Raw genomic sequence first — 15,134 nt, 5'->3', positions numbered from 1 at the left:
TGGCCAAGTAGGTACTACTAACTTTTAGCAAATCTATTTCATACGAAACAAAATAAGGTAAAGCATACAAAACAATTTTAACTTGTCAGATGTAAATTTCTTCAGTATGCACAGACATTTTCATGCGTAAATTGGATTGTTTGCATTGCAGACATTGATTTTTTTAAAAAATTTTTTATTGATTAGGTCACCTATAGAAACAGACAGAGATTTCAAGATCCATGAAAACATTACCAAATGAACAAGTGTCTGAAAGTAAATTAGGAAAAATAGAACCCTACAATCTAAAGAGCGATGAAAAAATTCTTCAACAAAAGCTGTTTTAGGGTTCATAAAAATTTACCTCTCTCCAACCCACCTCTGAATTTCTGATAATAAATACAAGGTGTTTTGATTGAATAATAAATTGCTAAGTTGCTTCAAGTTGCACAAAAATATTGATAAATAAAAAGACAGGATCATGTATATTTTCAGTCTATTTTTGTATCAACCAACGTAGTTTTGATTGATTTGCCTTGAGCCTTTTTTCCTCTTTGCTCAGGTGATGGAGTCATAGAATGTTACATTTGAAAAGAGCGTCTATTCTAGGCCCCTCATTTTTTCCTCAGAAGAAAAAGCAATGAAGCCCAAGGGGTGATATGTCTTAGTTACTTGTGTCCCTGTCACCAGCTAATTTATTCAGGGTATTGCATCACAAGAGCCCAAGTGCCTGACACTTAATAAGAGAGAAATACATGCATCAAAGAACGGTTGAATTCAGATATTCCAAACATTTTTTGTGCCATGAATCTCTTTGGCTGTCTGATAAAGCTTACTGAGCCTTTGTCATTATGTTTTCAAATGCATAAAATAGATACACAGGTTTACAAAGGGAACTTGAAGTGTCAAAATGCAGTCTAGGTTAAGCAGTCTTGAGAGGTGGTTTATAATATGCTCTCTACCTCTGAGATCTGTGCTTTCTGTCATATAATGTCTTGTTATTCAACACACTGTTTTGGACCAGCAGCCTTGGTGCGCCCCCCCCCCCCGCCCCCCACTGCATCCCAAATCCGAATCTGCAGTTTTGGGCAAGATCCTCAGATGATTCGTGTGAGGATTAGAACTTGAGAGTCACTAACATAAGGTTCAAGGTGTGTGGGGAGCAGGTGCTGACCAGAGCCCCAGCATGGCTGCAGGTGGGTCAACGCTCCCGTTTTATCGTGGGAATTCCAGAGCGTAGGTTAGCCTGAGGCTGACTTGGCTTCTGACCCCTGAGAACTCTTTTTTTGCTTTAAGGACAACTCATCTTAGTTTCAATTAATGCATTGAAACGGTTCTGCATTCTGAATACTTAATACCACAGGCCTGATATGATCTTGGTTTTACTTTGATTTCCCTTTGCTGTTTGAGCAAAAACTACATATAATAGAAGCATTCAAAACAGTTATACCTAGAGAATATTTTCTTGAGAGGCGAGGACATTGTTTAGGTACTTTTTATGGTGTAATATGTTCTTACGGATATTTTTGGACTTGCTCCCACAGATGGAAATCTTCATAATTTCATGTTCCATCATGTTTGTTATTTTTTCTCTACAGTCACTCCTTATTGCCTAAAGTATGAGCCCGTGATCTGGCGCCTGCAGACCTGTCTCTCGCTCTGTGTCTAAGTGGGTGCTGTACGCCCCCGAAGACAAACTCTCCGCTGTCCTCTGTGTCCCCATATCGCTGCCCTGTTGCGTGCACTCTTCTCTCTGCCATACCGTTCCCCTTGTCAGAGCCCCTTAGAGGGCCAGGGAGGCCCAGGCCAGTTCCAATTACGTGGTTTCTGATCTATTAAAAATGACAATCTCCACACTGGTTTACAAAACTGTTGGTATGTTTTACATATTTACACTTCACACATTAGCATGATCAATGCACGTGTCCAGATCCAGTGTATGGACTGAAGAATCTGGAGACAATGTCTCTAAACATGTAAATGTGAGGCCCAGACCAAATGATCCTACTGGCTCCACAGCCCTCTTCCCATATCATGGGGTCCCCTGTCACCTATGGAAGTGCCACCTGTCCTCCAGCCCCAGTACGATGTTCTCTGTTCCAGTTAGGCTGGCTGCAGTGTTCTCTTTTCTCAGTTTCTGTGGCACTTTGATTACAATTCACCTATCGTTTTTAATACTGACTTGTAGCATTTTGTGTATATACTTCATTTTCCTTTCTCCATTATAGGCACCCTTGGGGTAGGGAGTATGTTCTAGCACAATGCTTTATACGTAGTATATTTAGTGAACCATGATGAATTAACAAAGGATGATAATCTATCATCATATGGCATGAGATTTTACTTGAATTCAAAAGTACCACTATAACATTGGTATTTTGAATCATCTGTTCATGGTTTGGTAAAATTCAAATGGTTTTTATAGAAATGTGTGTGCGTGCGTGTGTGTGTGCACGTGTGTGTGCTATTTTGGCTCAGGTCATTGAAATAGGTGTATTTATGGAATAGCTAAAATATTTTTTAGGTTTACGCTACGTTGATGTTGCATGTTTGGTTGGCTTCTCCACATACCTGTTTATTGAATAACTGCTAGATGCCAGGGTTATGGCCGTGACCTGAGTCAGACAGGTCACAAGAGGGAGAAAGAAAACGACACTAAATTACATTGTATGGTAGTTTCTATGAAGGGAGATATATTTTTCTTGTTTGTGAAGGCAGAAGGCATATGATTTATGTGTAGATAGTTAAAGAATTTTAACAATAAAGGAATCTCAGCTGGGATTTGCATACAAAGGACAGGCTGCATATGAAGGACAGGCTGAGGAGCGGAAGAGGTGGTAAAAAAGCAGACAGCTCATTGCAATGAGGAGGGAGTCAGAAGTAATTACTGCTAAATCTGATGCATCAACTGGTAAACTTTTAATCTTACTGATTGGAAAAGTTATTGATAAGATAGCTCATATGGGCCAAATGTCAAACATTTCTTTTTTTGGTTTTAAGAGAAAGATAGTGAAACCTGTTTTTGCTGGTGACTTGCGAAGAGCATGTTTAGGTAAAGGAGCTCCCCTCCTTTTCTCCCCTTGAAAGGCCTGGGGAATAAGCCAGTGTGATGGGTTCCTGCTGTGATTGATGCTCAGTATCTAACTAGGGGGGCGGGGCTTCTGGGAGGTTCAGGTCAATTCCAGTCTTTGAAAGCTGAGGCTGTCATCAGCTTTGGAAAAGTGTTCCAGAAACATCACAGGAATGTTGGTGACGTTTACAGAGACGACTCCAAGGAAACCGGTGGTTGGCCTATGTGTGTTTGAAATTCTAGAGGCAGCCAGATGACGATCAGTAAAATCCTACAGACATTTGGCATTAAAATTCTGGAGTGGTTACCTAATTTTGTTTGACTTTACTTATCATTTGAGAACTCCTAGATGAGGGCTGTAAAAGATATGAAATATGATATTATTTCATATATTTTTAATTTTAAGAAGGAAAATCTGAAATTGGTAGATCTGTTTTGGAGGAAATGTTTAGTCCTGGTTTTAGATACCTATTTGGAAATATCTCCACCTAATGGCTATTGTATCAAATTGCAGATAAAAGTTCCTAAAGGCCCCTGTAAAACATTGGTCCTGTAGATTTCATCTACTTCATTGTCAAAAAACTGTCTCAGTGTGACATGTAGAAAACTTATAATAATTGTAATTGTAGGTGCCCACGATCTGTACAGTTTTGTCCATCAATAAGACTTAAAACAAAATAGTAGATTTTAACAAATACATTTATTTTTGTACATTTGTTTGTGTGTTTTCTGATTAGTGGCTTAAGTTAGTAACTCTTCGAATGATACTGGAATATGCCTGAAGTCACATAGGAACCCTAATTTTTTTCTACTAGTCTCTTCATTTTTGAGTAACCAGGTTGAAATAGACGTTCTCTGTGCACATTCCAAATCGGCGATGTTCGGTTTGAGTTGCCAGAAGCACGTAGGTTTTAAGACTCACCAGCAGCCTGAAATGATGCCTCTTTTACTCCCACACAGCACTTGTCTTATGGCAATGGCAGCTTACATGTGGACGCCGCTTTCCAGCAGACTCTCTGGAGCGTGGCCCCTATCAGCTCAGGAAGTGAAGCAGCCCAAGGTAAAAACTCCACGCCAGCTAGAGGGCTCGCCCCTGATGCAGACTTAGCCATCATCTTTGGAATTGTGACAATGAGCTGACTGTCCATGGCAGCTTTTTGTGTCAAACTATTCTGTAATGTTGATGCATGATATTGGAGACTGCCATTTAAATTGCTATTTAAAAGTGAAGTTTGTTTTAAGAGTTATCTTTCCTTATTTTATGCTATTGTCAGCTTTCGCTTATTTGTGTGTGTTTTATGTGCTAGATATCTAGGGGTCGTTTTCTTCAACATTTTGGCCCCAGGGTACTTAACTTCAGGAGTTCTCATCTCCTAGGGTGGGTGATTTAGAGTACGGTCACAGCAGTGGTTATGCATCAGGGTTCCCGGGAACTACCTGGATTTGTCTGGTCAGTCGTTAGTGGAGGTTCGAATCTGAGCCTGTCCATGCTTGTATGTTTAATGGGGGATTTTACGGGGTCGAGGTCGTGTTTCGTAGTGGGACTTGGGGACCCGGGGTTCAGAGGCGGCAGGCAGGCGGCACCATCCATCTCTGTGATTTGGGTCTGGAACTTAAGCTTCGTTGGACTTCTGTCTCTCTGTGTATGAAAATAGAGGATAGGACCAGGTGATCTGTCCATGGCAGTTCAATTGTGACTGAGCTTCAATCCTTCCAGGGTATCTGATTGGTGGTGACGTCCTCAGGTTGCTGCATGGACACATGGACGAATGCCTCACGGTCCCTTCAGGAGAGCACGGCGAAGAGCAAAGGAGGTTGGTACTCGGCCCAGCACCTGGAGCCCTTCATTTCCTCACCTTGATAAAAGTTTTTAAATTAAGGATACGTCTGTTCAGGCCATGAGTGTAACAGAAAGTGGGTCACTAGTGTTTGTCTGCCCCCCGAGGTGACCCACTTGTTGGCCTCCTTAGAAGTTTTTTCTCATGTTATGTTTTTATTACCTCACGATAGAATTGCTGAAAGTTTTTGTATAATTAAAACAAGGTAAGAAGCCTTGAATTAAATAAATTGAGTGAGAAGAATGAACACATTAAACTAAACTACTTAAAACGTTATTAAATGTTCATTAGTTTTGATTCATTCTCTTTCTGGAACGTTTAGTCTCAAATTCGGTTTCCAAGGCAGAGTTCTCAAATTCCACAAAAGTTGAGGACTTTTGTCTATTACCTCCTGTTTCTTGACATAAATAATGGAATTGACCACTTTTCCTAATACTTCCTGTGAGTATAGTTCCTCTCTCATGTTACTATTGTTTGGCATTAGGCCAAAAGCGATGTGTCTGGATCCTTGGGGAAAGTGCACAAATAATATAAAAACACAAAAATGTTTAGGATGATTTGAATGTTCTGCTTTGCCTCATGAATTAATGGTTGAATATAGTAAGTTGAATACATAGATAAGAGAGTATGGTGAGAGAAGATGTTGTCTGGGTGGTTTATTATGTCTAAGTTTTGGGGGCACATTTCTCATAATATTGACATACATTTAAGTATTATTTAATAAAGATTTATTTTTGTAATTTAAAGAAAGATATAGGGAACGTTTAGAAAGTTAGTAATCATTAATGAGCTATTTATTTATAATAACCTTGTGAAAAGTCTCTGTGAGGCCTGGGTACTAGTCTTACCCCAGGCAGACCTGGCTTATGGTGGAGAGTGAAATGCAGAGCCTGGGAAAATTCCCTAAAGTAAAAATGTTACTTTTGGTAGATTAGGAAGAAGATGCTGATGGTGTTGATAGGGTTTGCGTAAAAGATGAGAGGGAATTCAAAAGGCAGTTGTTTGGAGGACTTAATTACAAACAGAAGACTAAGCATAGACTCAAAGGGATGGCAGTGCATTCTGGGAATAGCAGTGATTCCAGAATGACAAAGGACAGGATGGAAGCAAGGTGAGAACTGGGGAAGAGGGAGTGGCCTTAGTGCCATGCCCGAGGCTGGCTTTTTTACTTGGAGGTGGCTGGGAAGGCGTGTGGACTTGGGGATGGAATGGTCAGATCTCTTTCAAGAGAATAGCACTGATGGGTGAGAGGAGCTTAGATTAGAGGTGGGAAGAGTTTGAATCATGGAAACAACTGTTGTCATCATTCATGTGAGAGAAAATGAGGAACTTAACCTGGAGAGTGGCCATCAGATCACAGCGGACCGCCCGGACCCAAGACATTTTGGGTCAGGTTGACTGGCTTGGGGATAGACTAGGTGCGGGCTGTAGGGGAAGGTGTCACATCAAGGACAGTCTGATGGTTCCCACTGGAGCTGAGACGGAGGGTGCCAAGGATTAGAGGAGGTAGACATTTGGTACGAAGCGTTGACTTAAATGTTGAACATGGATGAATATAGGGGTGTATGGGACAGCTAGCTGGAAATTGGAATTTTGAGGCTTCAACGTAGACAAAGCTGGGGTTGGATATAAATCACAAGAGCTCAGGGGAGAGCTGAAGGAATGGGAGTCCTAGATAGACAGGACCTTTAGGATGTGAGTGGGTGAACAGTCTGCAAGAGAGAGAATAGTAGGTAAGTGGAGAACCAGGGCCATTAGTCATGGAAGCAAAGGATTGGGGCGTCCATGTGTTAAATGCTGTGATACATTTCTGTAGACTCAGGGCAAAAAGCAGTCCTGCCATAGTCTTTTGGGTCTTCAGTCTCTGATTTGTTAAATGAAACACTTAGACGAGTGGTTCTTGCAGCCCCTCGTCTCTTTCTATACACATGTAGAGATGTGTAGGTAAGGCAGTGGGCTCTGCCACTTACTAGTCGTGTGACTTGTGCAAGTGACTTAATTTCTTTGAACATTGTTTTTCTTCTCTGTAAAATGCCAAAATGTAAGTATTAGTGGCTGCTTCATGGGATGTTGTGAACATTCAATGAGAACGTGTAAAAACTTGATGCCTATTAAGAGATCAACACATTTTTATTATTGTTGTAATCTTTATTATTTAGACAGAAGAGCAGTGTTTAGTCAGATATGGAAAACTTGGATGGACCCTGGGCATGTGGGTGAACGAATGTATGGTACAGTGGAAACTTGGAATCTCTAAGAAAACCCTCTGTTCTTTTGAACTGAGCATACAGAATGGTGAGCGAGTTCTCCTCATGCTTCTTCAGGGAGTCAGGGATGGATGAGCGTCACTTTGGTTTACTAATTGGATGTTTTCATTTTCAAATGAGCGTATTCAGTGTCTGATAGATCCCAGATTTCCTTGACCAAGCTCACTGGCAATGACTACAGTTGTCTACCTCTGCTGGGCTTTAGAGAACCCGCACATTAAATCCGTGTGTCATTGAACGTGGCACTGACAAGGCAGATGGCCTGTGAATCCTTTAGATGGCTGGTTGTTATTGCAGAGAAAACGAGGGGAAATTTCAAAGGTATTTTTGTATTGTTCGGGGCCCACTTTCCGGTTGCATACATGTTGAAGACTGTCCCCCTCCTTGATATTATTCCTGATTTGATGTTGATAATTTCTGTGTCACATTAATCTCAATATGCATTTAGATCAACATGTCGCAGCTCTTTTTCTAGGCCGTGATGTTAGTAAGAACATAACCCTTTGTGCCCTTTCAACAGCATGTTTACATGGGTGAAATTGGATTACAATGGACATCAGATCATGACTTAAGGGCGAAAATGAGTCAGAAAGAGGCAGCAAGAGCCTAAGTATGTTGCTTGAGAAAGGAGAGTTGAGACTGAGCAATTATTTGCATATAACGATACAAATAATTCCTTCAGTTTTATGTTTATAGAACACTTTGTTATTTCAAATCTTGTTACTATCCTTGTGTAGAGATCTCTTTACCTCCCTCTGTCCTCACCCTAAGTCATTTCAGTGCCTCAGGGAACTCAGGGAAGGGACTGGACAACACAATCCTGAGGAGGAACATGTAATGATAACCTAAAATTATATTTTGAAAATATATTTATTTAAAAAAAATATATAATTTGACTTTTGGACAGTGCTTTGAAAGGTGGGCCAGTTCCAGGGAAATACTCTTTTTCCTCATCACTCTTTCCTGTAGTTATGACCTGGCTATATTCATTAATAGTATTCTGTTATTAAATTAAATACTAAAATTAAATCAGGTTTGTAATAAGATATTAAGTGGAAATGATTAAGGAGATGGCCAGAGTGACACTTGCTTCTGAATAATTAAGGAACCGTTTGGTCATAAATGCTGTATTCCTAAATGGATTTGTCCATCTGCCCAGGTCTTGTTCCACTGGCAATTATTGAATATACGTAATCATGATCGTAGCCGTGGAAAACGCAGTTCAGTGATGGGCTCTATAATTCTAGATACCGATGGAGTTATCTTTAACTTCCTCTTCACGAGGGATTTGAATGTGTATGTGATTACCTTTGCATTCTCATGGTATTAAAAAAAAGTATTAAAAAAAAACCCTCTTAGAATGAAGAGCATATAGTGTCATTTAATTAAGTGGAATTAAATTGGAGAATGACGCTTACCAAAGTTTAAATATATTTTCCCCCTACACTTCCTGCTCATATTCCTTTTACGGATTGAATTCTGACGTGCTCCTGAAATACAGCATCATCATTGTTTTATTTTAAGTTTCTTAAGATTTTTCTGGGAAGACATATGGCTCAAAAATTACACGTATACAACTTGTGTAAACAATAAAAGTAGTAAAACATGATCTATAGACGTTGTGAGCAGCTGGCTGAAAGGCAGTGGCAAATTGAGCATTAACTTTAGAACTGCGATTTCTTAGTTCTTACACTCAGATAGTGAGAAAGAATAAACTAGGCAGAAACAGGTTCTGGTGCATGTCAGATGCAAGACAGTGTTTCAATTATTGCTTTAAAAATAAGCTTTCATTCTGGAGGCTTGAAACTTGATTACCAATTTTTATTTCAAGCATGAACTATTTTCTATGGGCAGTATATCGTATTCTAGGTTCTGTCTCTAGATAATATCTTATTACTTCTGTCCATTTCTATGTGGCTGTAATAAAATGTGCACCCACTTAACTTCTGGATTAAAGGTGCGCCATCTGAATTAAGTATGGAGGATGCCACTTTCATTAGGGGAATATCACTTGGAATTATTTTGTAAGATCTGCGATTTGGAGACCAGTAGTAGGGGAACATTTTTTTTAGAAGCATTGTTCATATGTTGAAACAGATTTTGCCCCATAGCTCATAAGTAGTTTTATTCATTCAATACAAATTTGTGGAATGACTATCATGTTGTCGGTGCTGAGGTTATAGTAATATATAAAAAGATATAAACTCTCTTTTGTCAAGGAGTTTGCATTCTAGAGGGGATACGTGACAAATACATAAATGTGCTTATTTATATGTGCACACGTACCCATGTACGCATGGATAAAATACACTAGGTGATAAGAGCTATAGAGAAAAACAAAGGAGAGAAGGAAATGGAGAGTGTTCATGTTTGCTTATGTTTTGAGAGAGAGGGGAAAAGGGAGAGGGCAGAGGGCAGAGGGCAGAGGGCAGAGGAGAGAGGGGTGTGGGCAGAGGGGAGAAGGCAGTGAGCAGAGGGGAGAGGGTCCCAGGGAGAGGGGAGAGGTATCAGAAGAGAGGTTGTTCTGTTTCCACCTTATCAGGCATTACTCTTGGCACATATTGTTCTGTCTTATTAGTTTCAAATGCAGGACAATGAAGTCATCGATTCTGACAATCTCTGGCAATAAATGCTACATTTGCTTTTCAGAATGTGACTCAGCAGGCAAAAGCTTTGCTGTATGTATACATGACAGTATTTTTGCCTCTATGGCTCTTTTGATATTGTGATAGTTTAATGAGCTTTAGTTGTAAGTAGTTGCTAAGGCATGTGATGGGCTGGCAAATGATGCATTAAATGTCTCCCAGTCTGGCTTAGAGATGCATGGCTTACGTCTCTACATCCAGATGACTAACATCCTTGCAGGATTTGTGTGTGCTCAGCCCCTGCCCCACTGTGCTCCAAGGTGGTCAAGGATGAAGTTACCACATCAGGCTTTTCTTTCTTCTCTTCCCTGCCATGTCCTGTGTGTACCTTTTCAGGATGGATCTGGGAGTAGGATGGATTTGCTCAACAGTTTAGGTGGGATTCAGCTCATGAAGGAGAGCGATTTTCTCTTCTTTGCTTCGTCTCCATTGAAGGAGATTCAGTGTTCCCCCAAACTTATGCTTCTCTGGCTGCTACTTGCGGAGAGCATAGGGCCTGCTTCTGCCTGCTGTCATCCAGCAGCCCCACTTGGGCAGGGGCCGTGCCGTCAAGGAATCATCCGGCCAGGAGGGACTGATTTCAGAAACAGGCTTTGAAGGCAAAGGATTACAACTATTCACAGGAATTGGAGCCACTGGGTCAAAAATGAAAAAGCAATTGACATGTTTGGTGCACTTAAAGTGAGTAAACTGAACAATTGAAAATCAACATTAAGAAAAAAAGAACAATCCCCCAGTTAGTTTCTCAGTGAAAATTTAAAACCATTTTTTACTTGTCTACATTTCCATAGCTTATTAACTTAATCTAGATGTAAGCAATAGCTTTCAGGGGAAAAAAAACTTCCTCTTCATTTCCAAATGCCTTTGTGGTGGTACTGTATTCTGCATGGATTGAAAAGTGAAAGTCACGACAGGTATTTTGTCGTTTTTCTGCTCTAGTCCGCTTTATTTGATTCTTTTGCTATTGGTTTAGAGTGTAAGGATATTACAGTGTTTTGAATCCAAGATGATTCATTTACATTTTATACAGGTGTGTCATCTCAAAACATACCGGCTTCCCCTTGGGCAGCAACTCGAATAGAAATATCACAGTCTCCCTCCCTCCCCCCGCAACCCGAGTAGATAGTCGTGCTACCTTCTGTGCTTTTTAGGCACATACTTCGTGTTTTCTCAGTTACTTTCCGAGAGTCCTGACAGCTTGCTTTAGCACGTACCCCGACTCAGCTGTTCTGCCAAACACTCTCACAGGCACTTCAGAGAAGGTGGTAGAAGCAGAAATTCTATTGTGAAGTGTGTAAACGAAAACTCACCATTTCATTCTGAAATAACCTTTTAAACCCGAGTCTACTTTTCAATCACTTTCACTGAATTTCTTGATACTTGTTGAGGGACTCGTGTGTTGTAGGCATTTGGGCGTGTGCCGGGTGGACAAATGAATGAGAGCCAGCCAGTCTTTAAGGAAATGGCAGTCTGTTAAGACCTCAACCCTACTACATTCAGAAAGAAGTGGTGTTAATCCGGGAGAGGCCAATCGCCGTCCTTTAAAAAATTAGACTGTAGAGAACATGCTCACCAGTCTTCCCCTTGAGGCAGATCGGGCCAGGCAGGAGTCTGGCCTGTTTAAGGAGAACAATGAGATAGATGCCTGTGTGGAGAACCACTCCGGCTAACTCAGAAAGGTAGAGGGCCCCCGTTTGTATTATTTTGGTGACCCCTGACAGCTGGTTATCTGCTGGTAATTTGGGGAAGGGAAGAAAAGCCACGTTACTAAATCAGCATACCAACCTGAGCGAGCAGGAAACGATCGTGCGGCCAGTGAGTCCTACATCCTCGGCTAAGAGCTTTCTGTATTGGAAGCACCTTGACTTCAAGTCACTCCCTGGGGCAGAGCCTCTGCTCTGGTATCTAGAATCTGAGCCCCTTCTCACCAGGGGACTGCCCTGGCTGAGGTACTGAGAAGGGGAACAGAGCTGCTGGACCAATCATGAACTGGACGTGGACCCACATGGGACTTAATACAGGACCCACCGAAGAAGAGCCCCGTTAGAAGGGAGTCCTACATCCTCGGCTAAGAGCTTTCTGTATTGGAAGCACCTTGACTTCAAGTCACTCCCTGGGGCAGAGCCTCTGCTCTGGTATCTAGAATCTGAGCCCCTTCTCACCAGGGGACTGCCCTGGCTGAGGTACTGAGAAGGGGAACAGAGCTGCTGGACCAATCATGAACTGGACGTGGACCCACATGAGACTTAATACAGGACCCACCGAAGAAGAGCCCCGTTAGAAGGGAGCTCAAGACCTACACCCCGGAAGCAACGATGAACCACAAGTAGAGCAGCCCGGTCTTAGGGAGAAAGCATTTAGCTTCTCACTGTTAAGTCTAATGTTAACTCTCTATTGTTTTGTTGGTAATCTTTGTCAAGTTGAGGAAGTTCCCCTCTCTTCCTAGTTTACTGGGAGGTTTTATCATGAATGGATGTTGGATTTTGTCAAATGTTTTTTGCATTTACTGATATGAAATTATGATTTTTATTCCTTAGCCTGTTGCTGTGATGGATTTTATGTATGTTCAATGATATTTTAAATAGAAAATTAATTATTTTCACTACATACTTACATTCAAGCAGAACATTTTTTTTGAGATAAAAAATAGTGATACTTTTATGGAAACCAATTGACTTTTATAATCTATTTCATTAAGATTTTTAAAAAGACTGATTTTTATGTTTATAAAACATTTTTGAAAGGGAATTGAATTCTGTCATCCATCATGAATTCATTGAACATTAAGTTTGGAAAAATGAAAAATTCTATGATATTATTTTACTGCCCTGCATTACAGTGACAAAAATACATTGATAAGACTATTTTTGTCTCTACTGAATTTTATATAAACATGTCATAAGCATTTGAATTGGCAAGGCAATCTTCAGAGTCTGGTAAACTTCTCTATTTTTAATTTGTGTAATTGATTCATCATCAAATTTGATGTGACTGATTAAATTGCTTTCTATTATTGTTGTTCCCTATTTTGATGTTCAGCATTTGTTACATACTCTAGCCTCTCTCTGGACAAAAATGAAACCACATTGCATGAAAAGGTAGAACTCAAATACCAACACCCCGCATTGCTTTAAAGTCATATGATAAATGTTATATAAAAAAAAAGAAAGTATATTTGGAGAAAGAAAACTGGTATCTGTGGTATTGCAGTAATAATCAACTCTGTAAACTGTCAGTGTTAAAATAATATACTAACATTTTTACAGCTTCTTTTTGTTGAAGAAACAGGTGGATTGAAAAGGCCCCAATTGTTCTTTTTCTAATTCGGGTAAAAGACAATTCTGTTGCTTATATTTCACTGAAGTTTTTTGAGATGAGACAAATGCTCTAAAACACTCTGAATTTATCTATAATTACCTTGGGAGAAAAAAAATAAATCACTCATAATGTGGATATTAATTCTAGATTTAGAAATATGATTCAAGATAGAGAAGTTGGATTTTCTCTCAATTAGTTATTGTGATATTTAATTTTATGTTGTCAACCTGCCTGGGCTACAGAGTTCCCAGACACTTGGTCCCATTATTCTGGGTATTTCTGTGAGAGTGTCTTTGGGTGAATTTAGCATTACAAATGATAGACTGAGTAAAGCAGATTGCCCTACCCCAATGTGGATGGGCCTCATCTAATCCGTTAAAGTCTTGAATAGAAGAAAAAGACTGACTCTTCCATGAATCAGAGGCAACTCCTCTTGTCTGGCTGCCTTTGAGCTGCAACATCACTTATTGTCTTTCTTTGGACTGAAACTGAAACATCAGCTCTTTTGGGGGGGGGGGTCTCAAACCTGTCACTCGTTGGACTGGATCTTACACCATCAGCTCTCCTGGGTCTCCAGCTGCTAACTGCAGATCTCGGGACCTGTCAGTTTCCATAATTACATTATTTGTTTGTGAATTTTAAGACTGCAGACATACATAAAAATAATTTACTTTACTTGATACATAAAACTACTGGAAGCAAAAACAGTACATAGATCATGGCTGAAAATATGCTAGGACCAGGCCATTGTATAGTAAGAGGAGGCCAGCGAGGAGGCGGTCTGGATTATGGCTTCGTTTCCTACTTATGTTGTCCCAAGCAACTTTATAATTTAGGACTTTGAATATAAACAAGTATATGAGACTATTGTCAGTTCAACAAACAGTGTTGCACCCTTAACTCCCCATCTGGAAGGACTGCACATGATACCAGCGCCATCATCATGCACACCCTCAGAACTAACATTGGCAGTGCACGCGCTCTTACATGTGGGTGGCATGGATTATCTCATCTGTTCCTTCCTCCCAGTAACGCGGTGAAAATTAGCTTCATTTTTACATATGAAGAAATGAGGCACAGAGAAGTTAAGTAACTTGACACAAATTCACACAAGGAAGTGACATCTTCAGAAAGTTAACACCAACGAAATGCGAGCGTGGTTTATGACTTCTGGGTGCCTTGCAAAAAATGTGAGCTCACACCTGTGGTGCCCTCGAGTGACGGTGCCCGGGGGCCATGGTATGAAAGAAAGTGCTTTCCTCGCGGGTGGAGGGTTCTCTTTGCAGTGATGGATCTTTTATTAATAATGTGTTTTATGATTCTTTGCTAAAGTCTGCTGATTGGAATTGTGTGTCCCGTAAAATTTTCTTATAAATGTATGCCAACATCTGCCACACTGTCAGGCCGCGTAGAACTTGTAAGGACTTGTGCTTTTGTTAGTATGCTAATGCTACTTTTTTCTGGGCCTCAGATTCTGCAGATGAGCTATCCTGGCAAGGGGCACGTTTTCTACTGAGAAATGAGTGGTTTGACAATTGAGATGAGACTTAAATTGTATTTTATAGCTGAAAATGCAAATATAGCTCACTACGTTTGTTTCAATGGACAATATTTTATTACCTATGAGAAGTGGAATTGATGACTTAATAGGCAGAATTTGTCCTTATTAAAAGAATAACCTTAAAGGGACTCTTCAGGCAGTTTTATGTGATCAGCGTGAAATACAAATTCCTTAATGAAGTGTATTTTATCGGGGGATAATGTGTTATGTAGACATTACTTTAAGCCTGCAGCCTGGGATTTTCAAAGTACTGTTAAGCAAGGAACATACTGTTGGTTGTTAGGTGTACCAATTTTAAATATTTCTATTTGGTAAATGTGGGGACGGGGTCTCAGAGAGCAGTTTCCAGACTCTCGGCCTCACGTGGAAAGGTGCTGGCTCAGGTAGCAGATGGCCATCAGCTGTAACTAGTTGGCCATCAGCTGTTACCGGTTAGCCATTAGCCATTAATGTAAC

At 40.4% G+C, this 15,134-nt stretch overlaps 1 protein-coding gene across 5 annotated transcripts in view; it reads left to right on the top strand.

Moving 5' to 3' along the window:
* RYR2 (ryanodine receptor 2) overlaps window positions 1–15,134 on the top strand; it is a 572,172-nt gene that overhangs the window by 254,317 nt on the left and 302,721 nt on the right. For all 5 annotated transcript variants that reach the window (XM_033099500.1, XM_033099502.1, XM_033099501.1 and 2 more), the window contains 2 exons: window positions 4,010–4,109; window positions 4,767–4,863. In XM_033099500.1, the coding sequence (XP_032955391.1) occupies window positions 4,010–4,109; window positions 4,767–4,863 (197 nt within the window). The remainder of the gene's footprint in view (window positions 1–4,009; window positions 4,110–4,766; window positions 4,864–15,134) is intronic.

The sequence above is a fragment of the Rhinolophus ferrumequinum genome, chromosome 27 (assembly GCF_004115265.2).
Source record: "Rhinolophus ferrumequinum isolate MPI-CBG mRhiFer1 chromosome 27, mRhiFer1_v1.p, whole genome shotgun sequence".
In the NCBI taxonomy this organism is placed as follows: Eukaryota; Metazoa; Chordata; class Mammalia; order Chiroptera; family Rhinolophidae; genus Rhinolophus; species Rhinolophus ferrumequinum.
Note: the sequence above shows the minus strand (reverse complement) of the source record. Positions and strands in the feature narration are given on the sequence as shown.